Genomic DNA, 17,823 nt, shown 5'->3' with positions numbered 1-17,823 from the left:
GTATTGCTAGGTGAAAGAAGCCAATCTGAAAAAGATTACATCCTGTATGATCCAACTATATGACATTCTGGAAAAGGCAAAACAAGACAAGTAAAAAGTGGTTGCTAGGGGTTCAGGAGGAGGGGGAAGGGGATGAGTAGGTGGAACACAGGGCATTTTGAGGGCAGTGAAATATTGTGTGGTTCTGTAATGCATGTCATGTATTTGTCAAAACCCATAGATATGTACACACAGAGAGTGAACCTTTTTATATGCTATAGACCTTAGCTAATAAAAATGTATCCATATTGGTCATCATTTGTAACGAATGTACCACACTAATACAGAATGTTAATAGAGGAAATTAGGTGGAGGGGGAAGAGGGTATAATACATGGGAACTCTGTACTTTCTGGACAGTTTTTCTGTAAACTTAAAAATGCTTTGAAAAAGTAAGGCATTGATTTTTAAAAGTGACAGGCTTAATAGGGGAGCCTATTAGGGAACCCATGGAAGCCTGTTTATAATAATATAATAATCTAGTCCTTGTATCTTTTTGAAATATGGACGCTCAACTATAAAATCATTATTTTTTTCACTAAAGAGTCAAAAAACACTAGCACCAATTATAAAAAACAACAAAACCTGAGAAAAATAACTTTTTAAATGCCAGATTTTGCCAGAGAAAATTCATGGGTAACCTGGAAGTTGGTTGTGAGTGCTGGAGTCTCAGGAGGGAACCTGAGAAATTTAACTCAAAAATATAAAGGAACCATTTATGACACTTGGGTGAAATGATAAAATAATTTTCCCTTATGTGTTTACATCACTTGGTCATCAGGTTTTGGAGGCAGTGCATTACAGCTAGTGCAGGCCTGATGGTTAGGTTCCTGCCTTGCATGGACCCACCTTAACCCCTGCACTTGTTCTTTCCTTTCCTTTCTATCACAACATACCTATTGTTCTAGGCTATGAACACACCCTGTTTCCTTCAGGGTGTGTTCAAGTGAATTTAAAAATAAATTCTGGGTCAAATAAGAAATGTAGAAAGCGCTGCCATGTGAGGAAGCACTGGAGAATCCTTTTGAAGAGTGAAGAATCCTTTGGTTTAAATATGTAACCCTTCCCCTCCCCAGTTTATTTTATAGTAGGTTCATATTTTGACTTAACTAATTAAAGCCAAACACACGTGAAGGAGACTTGGCAGCATTAAAGATTTATTTTGTGAGAAAAATTAGCTTTAGAATGTTCAGCATGCAGTGCTGGTTTATTAACATCTCTGTTTTCTGCCTGAATTTTATTTGTGTTTGTTTGATCTTACATTTTATTTTATTTTTTAATATTTATTTATTTATTTTGGCTGCACAGGGTCTTAGTTGTGGCATGTGGACTCTTAGTTGCGGCATGCATGCGGGATCTAGTTCCCTGACCAGGGATCGAACTCGGGCCCCCTGCATTGGGAGCGCAGAGTTTTACCCACTGGACTACCAGGGAAGTCCCTGATCTTACATTTTAAAACTGCATTTTAAGCAGAGGTTTTATTTTTATGCCCCTTCACCGTTTATCAGATTTGGGTTGTGTAAAAAACATTGACAAATACACTTCACTACAATTTTGAAATCTCTTATGTTATTTAGCTTTCATTGTTGAACGATATTATTGCACACTCACCTGAACCTGACACATTGTTCTGGGTGATTTAAAATAATATTTTGTGTTTGCCTGACTAACAAGGGCATAGGTTAGTAACAGCCAGACAAACAGCCAGAGAAAACTTTTGAAGATAAGGGATAAATATATGTAGGCATGTATCTTCTGTGGTTTATAGGTAAAAATCTAGCATTTAATTAATTCAGTTCATTTAACTAACTTTAATCAATTAGCCGTCTACAAGTGCTGATCATTAGGCTTCTTAACTAAACAGGATAAGACATTGTCTTGTTTAGTTAGTATTTTGATTTTTTCCATTGTTTTCCAGTCTACTGATTTACATAGGTGGAATCATTGATGGCCAGAGTGGTTGTGATTTGTCCCAGGTCACAGTGGTAGAATTTCTAGTCGAGTATCAGTATCTGTGTTTTACATAACCTTGTTGTGAAACTACTGGTGTAGCTTTCTTTAATGTAACATCACGTACTTAATCATTCAGTTTTGTGACTGGTTTTCCAGGTTAATAACATAGGATAGGAAGTCAACAGTTTTATTTTTAAACTCACTAGTATGTAAATATTTATTTTGGTAATTGTGGTAAAAAATGTGCACATGCTAGAAAATGTGGTTGTCATCCTAAAGGCATTCTCAATAAGTAGAGTGTTTTTACATTATACTTAGTTACTATATACTTAGTGTGTATTATTTAGTTATACTTACTGGCTACTTCTGAAAAGTCTAAGATATTTGGGGGTAAAGATGTAAATCTCTGCGAATTAGATAATTTTGTGTGAGATTTGAATGCACAGAAAGAGTTTAAATTCAATTCAAAGATTTATGACAGGGTTTCCTTCACACATAAGGATTATTTCTAGGTTTGATGTTTGTAAATCAGGTAGAGCCTTATTTCTACAGCGTAGAATACCTCTGATTTCATGTTTTGGAGCATTTGGTCTGCATGCTAGACCTGTTTTATTAAAATGTTGAATGGTTTAAAGGTTGTTTGCTTTTTGTAAACACACATGTCTGACCTTAATTTATAAGCATTTTTTTTTCCTTTTGACTTTCCCCAAATTAATGATGTTTAACAGCAGAAATCTAGTTTTATATTTGTTGGTTGCAGTTGTTAAAATGATTAGAAAAGTATACAGTTAGCATTTTGACACATGAATTGAGAGTTGAAACATCACTATAAAATGTTTCAGATTTATTTAGAAAGATGGGAAATTCTGTTGTCGTTAATGATCCTTTAAAAAACTGCATAATTTTAACTTGGAAATTGGTCTTCTTAATAATTCATAAGAAGCAACACCTAGAAAGCATTTGAAGAATACTTTAGAATTCTTCAGAATTTTAGATATATTTTAGATCTCTTGTCTCATTTGTAGAGGTGAGAAGAGCTTTGTAGCATAATCTTCATTTTCCTTCATTGACTTGGTTTTGGTTAAGGGAGATTTAAAAACACTTAAAACATACCATATTATTGTCTTAGTTTGAGTTGATTCCATGTGAAAAGTTATCGAGACGTTGTCAGTTATTCAAGAGGTTAATTTGCATGCAATTTATGTGCATGTGACTTTATTTAAAGCAAAGGTCAAAACTTTCTTCCCTACCAATTTATACTTCTCTGCGCATTTTTGCTATTGTGCTATGAATTTAGGTATTTAGTAACTAATTAGAAAGCTTTGTATAAATTTTACTCACAAAGATGACCTATGTGGTTAGTAGTTTACATAGTTTATTTCTAATTGTCTTTCATTTTGTAGAGAGCTACTGAGCCAAGCCAGGCTATATGCCATTGCTGCTGAAAAAAAGAATTATCTTCAAGAGGAGCCCAGTTCTTCTCATAGAAGGAATGCCAGTCAGTTTGATTGGGCTCTAATGAGGCTAGATAATTCTGTCCGAAGAACTGGCCGCATCCCTAAGACTCTTCTACAAAAAGTCTTTGATAACATCTGCCACTCAGGTATTTCAAGATTTTCTGTTCAGAAAGTTGAACTTCTTAAGTACTGCTTTGGTGGTAAGCTCATTATAGAGCACATTACTTGATACTTTAAATTTTGTTATTTCTATTCATGATTTTATGTTATGATTGTGATCTTTCTGTTTTTCCAACTCATCAGAGCAAAGTTTTGAGGAAAACATTTTGTTTTGCATGTTTATTTCAAAATCAGCAAATAAAAAACTGTCTTTTCCCACAGTTTATGAAGGAATCACTTTCAGTGGTAAATTTTCTTGGAAGATATTAGTTTTTCTTATCTTCTATTGTATAGTGTCTGCTTTCCCTAAGATAGTCACATATGACAAATTCCCAGAAAGACTGATAATCACTATTTCCCTTTCATTTTCACTTAGCTATTAAAATTTATTTGAGTCACTTATGCAACTTTGATAATCTGATAGAAACTTGCCCTCAACACTCCCCCCCCAAAAAAAAACCTAACCACACATGCTCACACAAAAGCCCACGTGCAAGCCACACACATATTTTGTATATAGTTTGAGAGCATTCACCAGCTTCCCAAAGCCCATCCATGATTTCAGTCACATTAAGAAGCTGTAGAATCTAATGATGAGGGATACTAAAGAAGTATCAGTAATAACTTGCATTTAAAGACAGTTTTTATCATTTTCTCTCTTTGATTTATTGAGTTGTACGGCTATCACCACAGTCCATTTTAGAACATTTTTATCACCCCCAAAATAAACCTCCATACTCCTAAACATCAGTCCCCAAACCCCCATCCCTTCCCGCCCTAGGCAACCACTAGTGTACTTCCTTGTAGATTTGCTTATCCTGGATACTTTATATAAATGGAATCATGCAATAAGTGGTTTGTTTTTGTTTTAAAGTCAGCTTTCAGAGACATGTGGATAAAGGGAGAAGGAAGTTAATATTTTGTAGAGGATTATAAACCTAAGTTGGATATTCTTGGGTTTTAATTGTACTGCTTTGTACTATTTTCATAAGATACTGAGAAGTTTAGCCTTTCAGTAAGCACTAGGTTCTCTGTATTTGTAGTCTTGCAGATTGTATAGATTTATAACCTTAGCTTCCCTAAGAAAACATCAGTTTTAAAAACTTGTAGTAACATTGTAAATGATACTTGTTAATTGGGATAGGATTTTTCTGATTTATGAGTACTCTTTTAATAGTATCTTTAGTGAGGCAGGAGATTTTAAAATATTTACAGATTTCAACTTAAGTTTTGATATTTATCTGCATGGTACTGGTACTAGGTTAAATATTATCTGTTAACCTGTTTTCATAGGTAGCCCAGGTGGTAATCAAGCCTTGCTTCTGCTGCGCAGCTGTGGTTCTCTCTTGCCTGAACTAAAGCTCTCAGAGAGAACAGAATTTGCTCATAGGATATGGGATAAACTTCAGAAATTGGGTATGATTGTATGAATATGTGATGTGTATAAAGGGTGTAGATACTTTTTCTTTTAGTAAAAAAGAATTTCTTTGCATAAATGCTGTAATTCAGTTTTATGGAAGGGTTTTACTTGATTCATATTTTTTTGTGATATGACTTATTTGGTGAGTTATAGTGACATCTAGGGGCATTAAGAATAAAATAATTTTTCATAACAAGTATTATTTTTAGGGTAAGTTAAAAAGAACAAAATAGAAAGACACTTAGTCTGTCAAAGTTATAAATGCACATACCATTTGACCAAGCATTTCTATTTGTTAGAATTTATTAACATATCAAGCATTTCAGTGTTTTAATATGTTTATACTTAAAAAAATTCCTTTTGAAGTATACTTGATTTACAATATTATATTAACTTGAGGTGTACAACATAGTCTATTTGTTAGACTTTAGATAGATATACTCACATGTGCAAAAGGATACTCTTCATTGTAGCTTGTTTGCAAAAGTAAGAAATTGGAACCAACTCTAATGTCCCTCACTAGGGGTTTGGTTAAATAAATTATGGAGTGTCTGTTAAATGGAATACGGTGCAACCATTAAAAGAATGGAGTTCTTCATATACTAATGTGCGGTTTTCTCCAAAATATAATTAAAAATTAAGATGCAGAACAGAGTGTATAGTTTGATACCATTCTGAAGAAAAATGTTTATGTGCATATGTGTATGTGCATATAATATTAAAGTATTTCTGGAAGGATGATAAACACTAGATACAATTTTTACTCTATACTTTTTAAAAAAATTATAGTTGATTACCCTATACTCTTTTATACTTTTTCATTTTGGGGCTATGAATAGTACCTATTCAAAAAATAAAATAGTTTAAAAGGTCATTTGATAAAATTCAGTGTTCATTCCTGATTTAAGAAAATCTTAACAAAGCAAACTAGAAATGTCTATATGTCAGTAAGTCACATGATTTAAAAACACATGTTGAACTGGGAGAAATATTTGTGAGAATGGTTATATTCTAAAATAGAAAAGAGCCCTTACATAGTAGTCATAACATTAAACACCTCAATAGAAAGATAGACACACATTACTTTCTATTATAATTGTTCACAGACATGTCTTTTCTCTATACTGTATATCCTCTGTGAGAGTAGAATTCATAACATCTTTGTTTTTCTCTTTGCCAGTAGAATAATGCTTTGAACTTATTACACTTGTTAACTAGTTGTTGAATTAATATTGTTAGAAACCTGGTAGATTGCCACCGTGACTCTTGTTCACAGACTTTTAAAGCTGTAAGAGATTTTTTAGCTTAGGTAATATGTCCAAAGTTACAGAATGAGCTGTGACAGATCCGAGACTGGAACTGAGTTTTCCAGACTAAAGGGGATTCTTTAGTCCCCTTTAGTCTGGAAATGATAGGCTCTCATTTCAGTGTTGCCATATGCTAAATTTTTAAAAATAGAATGACTTCTGGTGTACTTCTTGGCCACATCGTGATAATATATGTCTCCTTAACTTTTTTTATTCAGGTTACTTATCTTTTCTGGAGTGTTCTTTTGTTTCTTACTCTTTAAGTCAATCCATTTTTCAAGCTATAATTTAAATCCCTCCTTTCTAGAGTTTTACCTCCAGTCCCAATTAGCATCTCATCAGTTGCCTGCATTAGAATTGTGCATTTGTCTTTTTTTTTTTTTTGGCTGCGTTGGGTCTTCGTTGCTGCATGCGGGCTTTCTCTAGTTGCAGTGAGTGGCATCTACTCTTCGTTGTGGTGCGTGGGCTTCTCATTGTGGTGGCTTCTCTTGTTGGGGAGCACGGGCTCTAGGCACGTGGGCTTCAGTAGTTGTGGCACGTGGTCTCAGCAGTTGTGGCACATGGGCTTAGTTGCTCCGCGGCATGTGGGATCTTCCTGGACCAGGGATTGAATCTGTGTCCCCTGTACTGGCAAGTGGACTCTTAACCACTGCGCCACCAGGGAAGTCCCTGAATTTGTCTTTTTAATAGATATTCTTCTCTTGGAGGCTGATGATCTTATCTTATTCATATTTAGATCTTTGTCATGAACCTTCCAGTGTTTTGCACATGTAGGGTACCAAAGTAGTAATAGTTGAAATTGTAGAAAATGTTCAAGCAAATTTAACTTGACTTTAAAAAAATTTAAATTCTACTTCATTAAATAGTAAATCTATTAATATTAACATGGTTCAAATGCAAAAGGTTCAATAAAGTTTATAGTGAAAGGCTTTGACCTATGTTCCCCAGACACCCAGTTCCACTCTTGGGGGCAATCAGTCAAATCTAACTTAAAAAAAATCCTCTAAGATAATAATCACATTTTGGAAAAATACAGATGTAATTGTTTTAGAAAACTGTTTCTTACAAAGGCTGTTAATCTATTTGGGATTGCAAAAAACCTTGATCACTAGAACTCTGGTTTAGAGACAAAGGTAGGGAGGGATAAAAACTACTCTGAACAAAAAAGTGCAAACATGTTTTTAAGTATTGGTATTAGGGCAGGTCCACATTTAATATATTTATATAATTTTAATGAAGGGAACTATATAATGACATCTTAAAGTTTTCAGATGACACCATATTTTTCTTGAACAGTAAAATGCCAAGCTAATTAATATAACTACACATAAAAAGCCCTGTGAGATGCCAGAAAAGTGGCAGGTAACTTTTACTGTGGGCAAGCACAAGGTAATACATGGAGGAGAGAATAATTATCCAAAATACACCAATGGATGAGCGCTAATCTAGCAAGAAACCTGGCTTTTATCTAAAATAGTAATATTTTAGGATATTCTTTCAAGTTTGAACAAAATAAGTGTAAGATAAATGTAAGTGGATGACAATTTACAAAATTATTACATGATGAGATTGAACAAGAACATAATATTAAAACATTAAAAGTAATGGACAGCAGAGCCAGAGCCATGAGATAGTATTAGAGGTATAAGGGTATATGGTAAGGTACATAAGGAAATGCTATTATATAGCTTTTGATTATTAAAGTAAGATATTTTAGGATTATATCCCTAAACTTTGAGTTTTTAATTAAAATTTTAGACAGTTAAAGACTTTAATTCACTCTATGAAAGATACACTATGTATTTTTTAAAAATCTTCTACAAGAAATGACCCATGAAATTAACTAGACATAACAGTAAATATGGGGATAAAATTTTTACTGAAGTTCACAGAAACGTTTTTGTCATCTGTAGAACCATGTCAATGTGGCAGAAATAAAGAAATGAAACCCAGTTGAGTTATGTTAACATTGATTTTGACTAAAATCTGTATGAAAATCCAGAATAGATGTTACTTATCTGGATTTTCAGCAGTTTCCTCAGCTTTTCCAGCACACTAGAGTAAATACCTTTATAAAATTATAGAATATACCTTCCTCAGCCTTAGAGCTGTAGCCAACCATTGTTAGAGTTCAGCTTGAGTTGATGGTTTTTTGAAAGTTCTCAGACACTACATGGTAACCTTGTTGCATAATTATATTACAGATGTGGACTTGCACATGGTTCCCTATAAGGCCCTGTATAAAGTATTACAATGGTTAAGAGATTGAGCTCTCAAGGCAGACTACCTACATGCAAATTTATGGTCACATACTAGCCTTGTGGCCTTGGGTAAATGGAAGAGTCAGTTTTCCTAATCTGTAAGATGGGGATGATAATAGTACCTTCCTGAAAGCTGTTGTGAAGAGTAATTCAACCTCTGTATGCAGAGCACTTAGTACAGTGCCTGAAACATAGTAAGTACACTACATGTCTAAGGTTAAAAACAAGTTTTAATTTAATAGAACAGGACTCTACTGCTTTGAATGTGAAACTGACACCACAGGCCTGTGTAGCCACAGGCAGTTGAATAAAGATATAAAATTTAATTCCCGACAATTTAGTAAAACATGTTAGCACTGTATTGACATGGTAACCATGATGTCATGTTGTGCGTTGCGTGTTGGTATAGTAAGGCTGAGTGGTAACCTTAACTGATATGGCCTTAGGCAAGATGAACATAGAAAGAAAACAAAGGGCCTTGGAATACAGGTAATTAAGAACAGCAGACTAGAAATGGTGTTCAGCAACTGGAAATGGAGTGGAAATGGAGCCTTCAAACACTGAGTAGCCTGGTTAGTAAATAAGCAAAATTGTTAGCACAGTCCTACCTGTATATAACAACTGCAGTCACAATCCATCCATCTCAGGGTATCTGTAATGTGGCAAGGACTGCTTTATAAGGAAAAATCCTTCAGCCACTTTAAATATAGGAGTCTTACTATTATAGAACTCTTAGAGGAAAACATAGGCAGAACACTGTATGACATAAGTCACAGCAAGATTCTTTTTGACCCACCTCCTAGAGAAATGGAAATAAAAACACAAATAAACAAATGGGACCTAATGAAACTTAAAAGCTTTTTGCACAGCAAAGGAAACCATAAACAAGACGGAAAGACAACCCTCAGAATGGGAGAAAATATTTGCAAATGAAGCAACTGACAAAGGATTAATCTCCAAAATTTACACGCAGCTCATGCAGCTCAATATCAAAAAAACAAACAACCCAATCCAAAAATGGGCAGAAGACCTAACTAGACATTTCTCCAAAGAAAATATACAGATGGCCAACAAACACATGAAAAGATGCTCAACATCACTAATCATTAGAGAAATGCAAATCAAAACTACAATGAGGTATCACCCCACACCAGTCAGAATGGCCATCATCAAAAAATCTACAAACAGTAAATGCTGGAGAGGGTGTGGAGAAAAGGGAACTCTCTTGCACTGTTGGTGGGAATGTAAATTGATACAGCCACTATGGAGAACAGTATGGAGGTTCCTTAAACAACTAAAAATAGAACTACCATACAACCCAGCAATCCCACTACTGGGCATATACCCTGAGAAAACTATAATTCAAAAAGAGTCATGTACCACAATGTTCACTGCAGCTCTGTTTACAATAGCCAGGACATGGAAGCAACCTAAGTGTCCACTGACAGATGAATGGATAAAGATGTGGCACATATACACAGTGGAATATTACTCAGCCATAAAAAGAAACGAAACGGAGTTATTTGTAGTCAGGTGGATGGACCTAGAGACTGTCATACACAGTGAAGTAAGTCAGAAAGAGAAAAATAAATACCGTATGCTAACACATATATATGGAATCTAAAAAAATAAAATAAAAAATGGTTCTGAAGAACCTAGGGGCAGGACAGGAATAAAGACGCAGACGTAGAGAATGGACTTGAGGACACGGGGAGGGGGAAGGGTAAGCTGGGAAGAAGTGAGAGATTGGCATGGACTTATATATGCTACCAAATGTAAAATAGATAGCTAGTGGGAAGCAGCCGCATAGCACAGGGAGATGAGCTTGGTGCCTTGTGACCACCTAGAGGGGTGGGATAGGGAGGGTGGGAGGGAGACACAAGAGGAAGGAGATATGGGGATATAGGTATATGTATAGCTGATTCACTTTGTTATAAAGCAGAAACTAACACACCATTGTAAAGCAATTATACTCCAATAAAGATGTTAAAAAAAAGAAAATACAGGGGTCTTGTCAGCATTTTCTAACAGGAAGGGAGTACTATGCTTCATAAGTAAGAGAACTTTTAATCCTTGAATAGGCAGTTACTTGTAACTGTCCATTAATTCAGTAATTACTCTCTTGTATACTTAGTTTCCTCTGTTCTGGCAGGATTTCTATATAGGTGGGTCTAAATATGGGGTATAACGCTGAAGTGATCATTTTACCCTCCTTGTTTGTTTGTTACATTTCAGTGCACATATTTCAGTTGTGATAAAGGGTATGACTTTTAAGTGCTCTTCTAAAAATTTGATTTAAATTTCATTTGTAGGTACTGTGTATGATGTAAGTCACTATAATGCTTTGCTTAAAGTCTACCTTCAAAATGAATATAAATTTTCACCAACTGACTTCTTGGAAAAAATGGAGAAAGCAAACATTCAACCAAATCGAGTAAGTAGTTGCTATTATAAATGTTTATTGGTCATATCCACTTTTATTTTTACCCAGAAAAAAAAATTTATTAGGAAGTATTAACTGGCCCATTTCATTGACAGGTGACATACCAAAGGTTGATTGCTGCTTATTGTAATATGGGAGACATTGAAGGTGCCAGGTATGTAGTTCTATAAATGTATGTTTAAGCAAACAAATTTGTAAGTCTTGTAAACCTAGAATATTTTCATTCTTCTTCTTCTTTTTTTTTTAAGTTTCTACTTACTAAGAAAATTATTTCAGAAGTATTTTAACCTAGCAAATTTGGTCATATGACTTAGATAAAATGTAAAATTTTGTAAAAGGGGAAATGTAATTGAAAATTGCTATTTTAATTAAAAATTTCATTTACTGGAGCAGAAGTTGAAAATTGTTGAGGTACAAAGCTGGCTTTACTATTTTTTTTTAATTGCTGTTTCCAAAAGTAAATGTTCTTAACCATTTACACTGTATTCATTTATAAAACTGATAATATTCTCTTTATTTCAGTGATTTGTATAAAATTAGTTATGACATTTCTCTGCTCATGTAAAATTTATTAATACTTTTGGATGGAGGGTTTAGGAAATAAGGAATAAATTGAAATGTACAATCTCATTTTTAATGAAATGAATCATATTAAACTTTATGCTTTTTAAAGGTTAATTAGTACAGAAGAAACAATCAGATTTTTAAAACTTACCTACTATTTTTAACAAGAGTACTTCAAGACTATTGATATAACTTCAGGGAGTGGAATTTTGTGTGCACATGTTGTAAAAAGTGTTTTTCATGTGTATTTCCAAGAAGTATTTTTATTTCTCTTTTGTTGCAGCAAGATTCTTGGATTTATGAAAACTAAGGATCTTCCAGTCACAGAGGCAGTATTCAGTGCTCTTGTTACGGGGCATACAAGAGCTGGGTAATGTTTCACCTAAGGTTTTATTCTCAAGTGAGATTTAAATTACAGAAAATTATTGTGGAAAATTCTTAAACTATGTTTATCTACCCTCTCAAAAAAAATCTTGAGTGTGTGTGGTAGAACATGCACATCTTAAAATAAATTATTCTTAAATTTATCTGTTTCATCAAACTTTTATTTGAAGATTTCATTTTTAAAAATTGGACTTGATCCAAAGTAACTGACTTTGTAAAGTTTATTAACTGCTCTGCTAGTGACCTGGAAAATATTTTTATTTTTGAAGAATAATTTACCAAATGTTATTCTTTCCTAAAAAGGTAAATTTGAGTCACAACATACCAAGTGAAAGAGGGCACGTTATTTAATGTCTATGTAATTATTATTTAATTTGGTTTCTCTTTTGGAAAAGTTACCTATAAAAATTTGAGATGTTTATGATCTTTATTATTTCAGAAACCTGTTACCAGTGTAATATGTATTTATCCTTTTCTGATGTTACGATTCTAAATGGTACTTAAGAATTTTAATTTTAATAAGCGTAAGTAATACATTCTAGATTAAATGATATGACATTTGGCAGTATTATGGTAATCTGTTTTATTTTTTTGAATTAACTTACAGAGATATGGAGAATGCAGAAAATATTCTCACAGTGATGAAAGAGGCTGGAATTGAGCCTGGTCCGGACACATACCTAGCACTGTTGAATGCATATGCCGAGAAGGGTGACATTGACCATGTTAAACAGGTGTGACTTATATAAATAAACATACTTTAAAATCATTTGTATAAACTGTGCTACATTTTGCATGATGCAGAAAAGTGTAGTTTATATCTGTTTTTAAAGATATCTCTTATAGACAGTCTTGAAGGAGAATTCTTACTATAGTTCAGTACTTTGGTGTCAATGTTACAGTTATTGTTGGAATAGAATGTTTTTCTGTTTTGTAAAAGAAGTCTTAAACCTTTAGATGGTATGTGTTTCTAATTTTTTAAAATCTTGGTATTTTAATTTATTTAGCTTTAATAAAAAAAAAAACTTGTTTCTAACTTGTTCTTCTAATTTCTGGAACTGTCTATAGACCCTGGAGAAAGTGGAGAAGTCTGATCTTTACCTTATGGATCGTGATATATTGCAAATTATCTTTAGCTTCAGTAAAGCTGGGTATCCTCAATATGTCTCAGAAATTTTGGAAAAAATTACATATGAAAGAAGATATATTCCAGGTAGTTTTACAATTTTTATTTTCATGATTTTTCTAAAAATAAGAATTACTATTTTTACATGATGGAAAGGGCATTCTCTAACAATAGGGTATTGTGGTAGATGAACATAGGATTCTTTTAAAGTCAGCTTAATAAACTGAAAAACTTGAGTGAATGAATACATGGGAATGTTTTGATTTGGAAGTATTTCAGTATTATTTAGGCAGGTAAATCCTTTTGGTATTTGTAGTTCATAAGTTTGTCTTTCATATTGGTAGCAGTGTAGAAATATTGTTCAAATCAGTAACAAAAGATGTCTTTGTTTTCTTTCCAGATACAATGAACCTCATTTTGCTTTTGGTCACTGAAAAATTGGAAGATACAGCATTGCAGATTTTATTAGCATGTCCTATATCAAGGGAAAACAGTCTGAGTGACTTTGGCAGTTTCTTTTTACGACACTGTGTGACTATGAATACGGTATTTACATAGTCCATTTTTACTTTGTAGACAGTGTAATCAGCAGTGAAATAATATTCTTTAAAATACGAGAACATATTATGAGATTAGACCAACTATAAATATTAAGAGAACTTTGTTTTTGTGTTGGAAGATTATTGGATAGAAAGAGGGTGAGAGGTTCAAATTTTTTATCTCAAAAGTGGTGGAATATTTGCAGAAGGTCAAATGGTAGGATATTTGCAGATTCAGCTGATGTGGTGCCTTTCTTTTCTAGCCTGCAGAGAAGCTTAAAGACTACTGTAAGAAGTTAAAGGAAGCCCAGATGCACACATCTCCTTTCCAGTTCACACTCCAGTGTGCTTTACTAGCCCAAAAATTCGGTACTATATTCTCGTAATTAAAACTCACATAAGTAAGTTTTGCTGAGGTAGCTTTGTAATATTTTATGGTGTCTCTTTCAGATTTGGCAAAAGCTCTAATGAAGGCTCTGAAGGAAGAAGGTTTTCCTATCAGAACTCATTATTTCTGGCCATTACTAGTTGGACATCAGAAGGAGAAAAATGTTCAAGGTTAGGTTTTACCTTTTACAGATTTAATAGTGGTTTAGATATCCAGTATAACAGTTTCTACACACATCTAATTGAATTATTTGGGAAAACATGCTTATTAGATCTTATGAGAAAATAGAATTAAGTCATAGTAAAGTATTAGGTAAACGTTTAAAAAACAAACAATGGATTTCTTTCATCTTAATTGCATTTCTTAATTCATCTCTGATCTTGATATTCAGACTTGTGATTGTGGTTTTAAATAGTTCATTATTTTTAAGTTTTTCAAAAAACTCTTTAGTTCTTGATTTTACATACATATAGTGTTTGAAATTAGTTTAGCCTTATTAAAGATAAAATATATACGATCAGACCATTTTCTTTGTGGACCAGTCTATTTCTTCTTAACTGAGCTGAGTTAAAATAATAGGAAAGGCAGGAAAACTTTCATTGCAGAATGAATGCTCATGACCTGACAGCCAACTGATTGAAGGACAGAAATGTTCAATCTTTCAGGTTCTTAAGTACGTTTAAGCATTTAGCATACTTTTCCCTGTACACATGGGATGTCTATAGGATATGAATAAGAATTGAACAAATATTAAATTTTAGAGTACAGTATCTAATTCTTTGGTTTGCATTATTGGTAATTCAGAAAGAGTAGTCTCATAAAAAGATGCTTTTAACAGAAGTACTTCCCCCTTGGGGAAACAAAAAATGGTCTTTTTCATTTTATCTCGCTGTATAATGTGCTTTAGAATGAGATGCAGAGTTGTTAGTATGACATTGGGTGACAAACAAAATGCACAAACAACAAAAAAAAGTGCTTTTAGCAGACTTTCATATTGCAATTTTATTTAAATATATAGCCGTCTTCTGGTTTAAAGGAAATAGTGAAACAAGTATTCCCTAATTGTTTCTGGCTGTAAAAGTCTCTGAATCCTTTTTAGAAAAATTTTTGTGAAAACAATATGCTAGTTGATTAACTCTTTGCATATCCTCCAGTTCTGAAAGCTCTAAGAGTTAACCTTTAACCCTAGTATTTTTGAACCACAGAAAGTTTACATCATTCCATGAAAATCTTTGGCCATGTTAGTATTGTCCACAATACATAGATATGAAAATACTTTTGGTACTCCTGTTGAAATGTTTGTTTATTCATCAGGTAAATTTGCTTTTCTCAACCTATCATGGTATCTGGACTTGAATTGGTTACTACATTTTTACTACTTAGTAAACATGAAAGAATTCAGGTAATTCTTTTCCATAGTTGTAACTCAAACTAGTAGAAAAGTGGACTTTATCTTGAAGCCATTTTTTTCTTAGAATCTTAGAGTCAAAGGTGCCTTGTTGAAAGCTCACATTATATTAATGAAGGAACTGAGAGCCCAGAGAGATTCAGTGGCTGATCTTAGGGTCCACATCTAGTTGTCAGTAGTGCTGGGATTAGAACTAGGATTTCTGTCCTCCTGTTTTAAATACTTATTTTTAATACCATAACACCTCCATATTAGACACTTGTAAATATGCTGTACTTGTTTTATACAAATTCTTAGCTATTGGTTAAAAATTAGGTATCGATTTTGGCATTAAGGACATATTTAAAAAGTGGTACCAAGTTTTTTAATCAGTGAAGGTTTTAACTGGAAAAATAGGAAAGCTGGAAAGTTAACTTGAGAGTACAAGAGATTGTCAGCTGTTTTACAGTTTTTAAAAAGTACTTTCTCCTTTGCAGGAAGTCCTGAAATAGAGTAAAGTATGTATTCTACAGTCTTTTCTTCAGGTAGCAGGGAAATGGCTGTATATATTCTGTATAGTTTCTTTAGTGTAAGATAAGAAAGTAAGATTCTTTTTAGTGCAGTGAATTTGTTTTTTGTCTGGGGAAAGTCATTATAAACTGGTAGAAATAAATAATTAACAGAAGAAAATAATGGCTGCAGAGATGGAGGATGTAGAGGAGTGTTTCATAAGGAGTAAATAAAACCCTTCAGGAAATCAAAGAAAGGTATGTAGAGGTCAGATCAGACTGAACCAAGTGTTCAATAGGATGATCAGACTTTTATTGAATTCTAGAATTTTTCTGGCTGCAAATTTGGCCGTCACCAACCCTTAAAAAAGATTCTTATAATGACTTCCTCATGGCTTATCTTGCTAGTACTTTTCTCTGTTGTGCAAATGGAAAAGTCCTCTCTTAGAATTTTAGCAAATTGGCCCAAGTGAGAGGAAATAATGCAGAATGATTGAGGGATTATCTACATCCCTTGGTATATTTAGGAAACATGAAAATAAGAATATAAAACAGGTAAAATATAAAAGGAAGGGCTGGTATGAAAACCTAAATGCCAGTTGAGTGAAATGGTTGAGTAGATGATACTTTTTAAAAAGTAAGAAGTTGTCTTCTCATAAAGTGAGCGCTCTGGGTAGAGTCTAAAATTATGTGCAGTAAACAGTCCTAGTTGGTGGAATTTGTTCAGGAAAACCATATATCTTTCCCAATAGTTTGAACTACTTTAATTCTTATAAAACTTTTTGAATGGAGACTTTCCTTTAGATTCGTAAACTTTCTTGTGCCTACATTTGAAATATTTTTACTAGATTGTTTAGATTTTCTAAGTTCACAGAGGTTTGGGATCCTCGTTTATCTAAGTTAATATATGATTATTTTAATCTTTTATTTTAATAAGAAATATGAATTGTATTTTGGAGGAGGATGTATGTAGGTATGTCAGATCCATCACCTTTCTTTCTCCTTATTGAGAAGTGTTTCCCTCTTCCTGTCCAACTATAGTTACTGAAGGGAATATCCTTGTGTGCTTCCTCAGAGTGCTTGAGGGAGTGACTGAACTTGGCTGAGCAATGGTGTGAACCCAGGTTTTCTTAAACCTGCTTTAGTTTCAGTTGGAAAGATACATAAGTTACAAATGCTACCAACCCAGGTCATCTAAATGAGCAGAATGCACTCCTCTCCCTGAAAAACATTATTGGAAAAATGAATTAAGAGAATAAAATGTATTTGAGGCATAGATGATGAGGGGAAGTGTTTGTATAGGAATAGGAATCTTCTATCTGCAATCAATTTGTTGACCTGTTTTCAAACATTAGAAAATGAAATAGATTTACCTTATGCTAAATTTTAGAAATTATTAGAGTATTTTAAGACAGCTAAAAAAATTAAATCATTGCTACTATTAACATTTGTTTAGTATTTTTAGGGTTTCACACTTTTTTTTTTTTAGTTTTAATGACCACCCTGAGAAGTAAATAGGCAGCTTTATTATCATTCCTGTATGCAAAATGACTTGATCCCAAGTCCTTCTGATTGGAGGGAAAGTGAAGGTTTTTGCATTTTTGTAGTGTTACAAGCACCTGCCAGCAATTAGGAGACAAGGTTTCTTTTTCAAGACATGTCTCTGATCTTGAAGAAATCGCTTACTTTAACACTTTTGTTAAAATACAGATTATTGGACTTCTAAAGGCATTTCCAGCTTTATTTAAATAGAGAAATATACACCCCCCTTCTCCCCGGCCACCCAATAGGCTGAAATGAAAGCCTTGTTAATATGAACCTGATATATTGATCTAAACTGAGTTGCAATACTGCAGTTTTTTTTGTTCAGTATGTTCTCTTTTTCCTA

The 17,823-nt window shown here is 33.4% G+C and overlaps 1 protein-coding gene across 1 annotated transcript in view; it reads left to right on the top strand.

The window, feature by feature from the left end:
• LRPPRC (leucine rich pentatricopeptide repeat containing) overlaps positions 1–17,823 on the top strand; it is a 110,371-nt gene that overhangs the window by 16,032 nt on the left and 76,516 nt on the right. The window contains exons 2-11 of the mRNA XM_061210707.1: positions 3,395–3,594; positions 4,901–5,023; positions 10,908–11,029; positions 11,134–11,192; positions 11,886–11,972; positions 12,594–12,720; positions 13,055–13,199; positions 13,513–13,658; positions 13,915–14,020; positions 14,102–14,209. Coding sequence (XP_061066690.1) covers positions 3,395–3,594; positions 4,901–5,023; positions 10,908–11,029; positions 11,134–11,192; positions 11,886–11,972; positions 12,594–12,720; positions 13,055–13,199; positions 13,513–13,658; positions 13,915–14,020; positions 14,102–14,209 — 1,223 coding nt within the window. The remainder of the gene's footprint in view (positions 1–3,394; positions 3,595–4,900; positions 5,024–10,907; positions 11,030–11,133; positions 11,193–11,885; positions 11,973–12,593; positions 12,721–13,054; positions 13,200–13,512; positions 13,659–13,914; positions 14,021–14,101; positions 14,210–17,823) is intronic.

This window comes from Eubalaena glacialis, chromosome 14 (genome assembly GCF_028564815.1).
Source record: "Eubalaena glacialis isolate mEubGla1 chromosome 14, mEubGla1.1.hap2.+ XY, whole genome shotgun sequence".
NCBI lineage: Eukaryota > Metazoa > Chordata > Mammalia > Artiodactyla > Balaenidae > Eubalaena > Eubalaena glacialis.
This window is presented reverse-complemented; position numbering and strand designations above follow the sequence as displayed.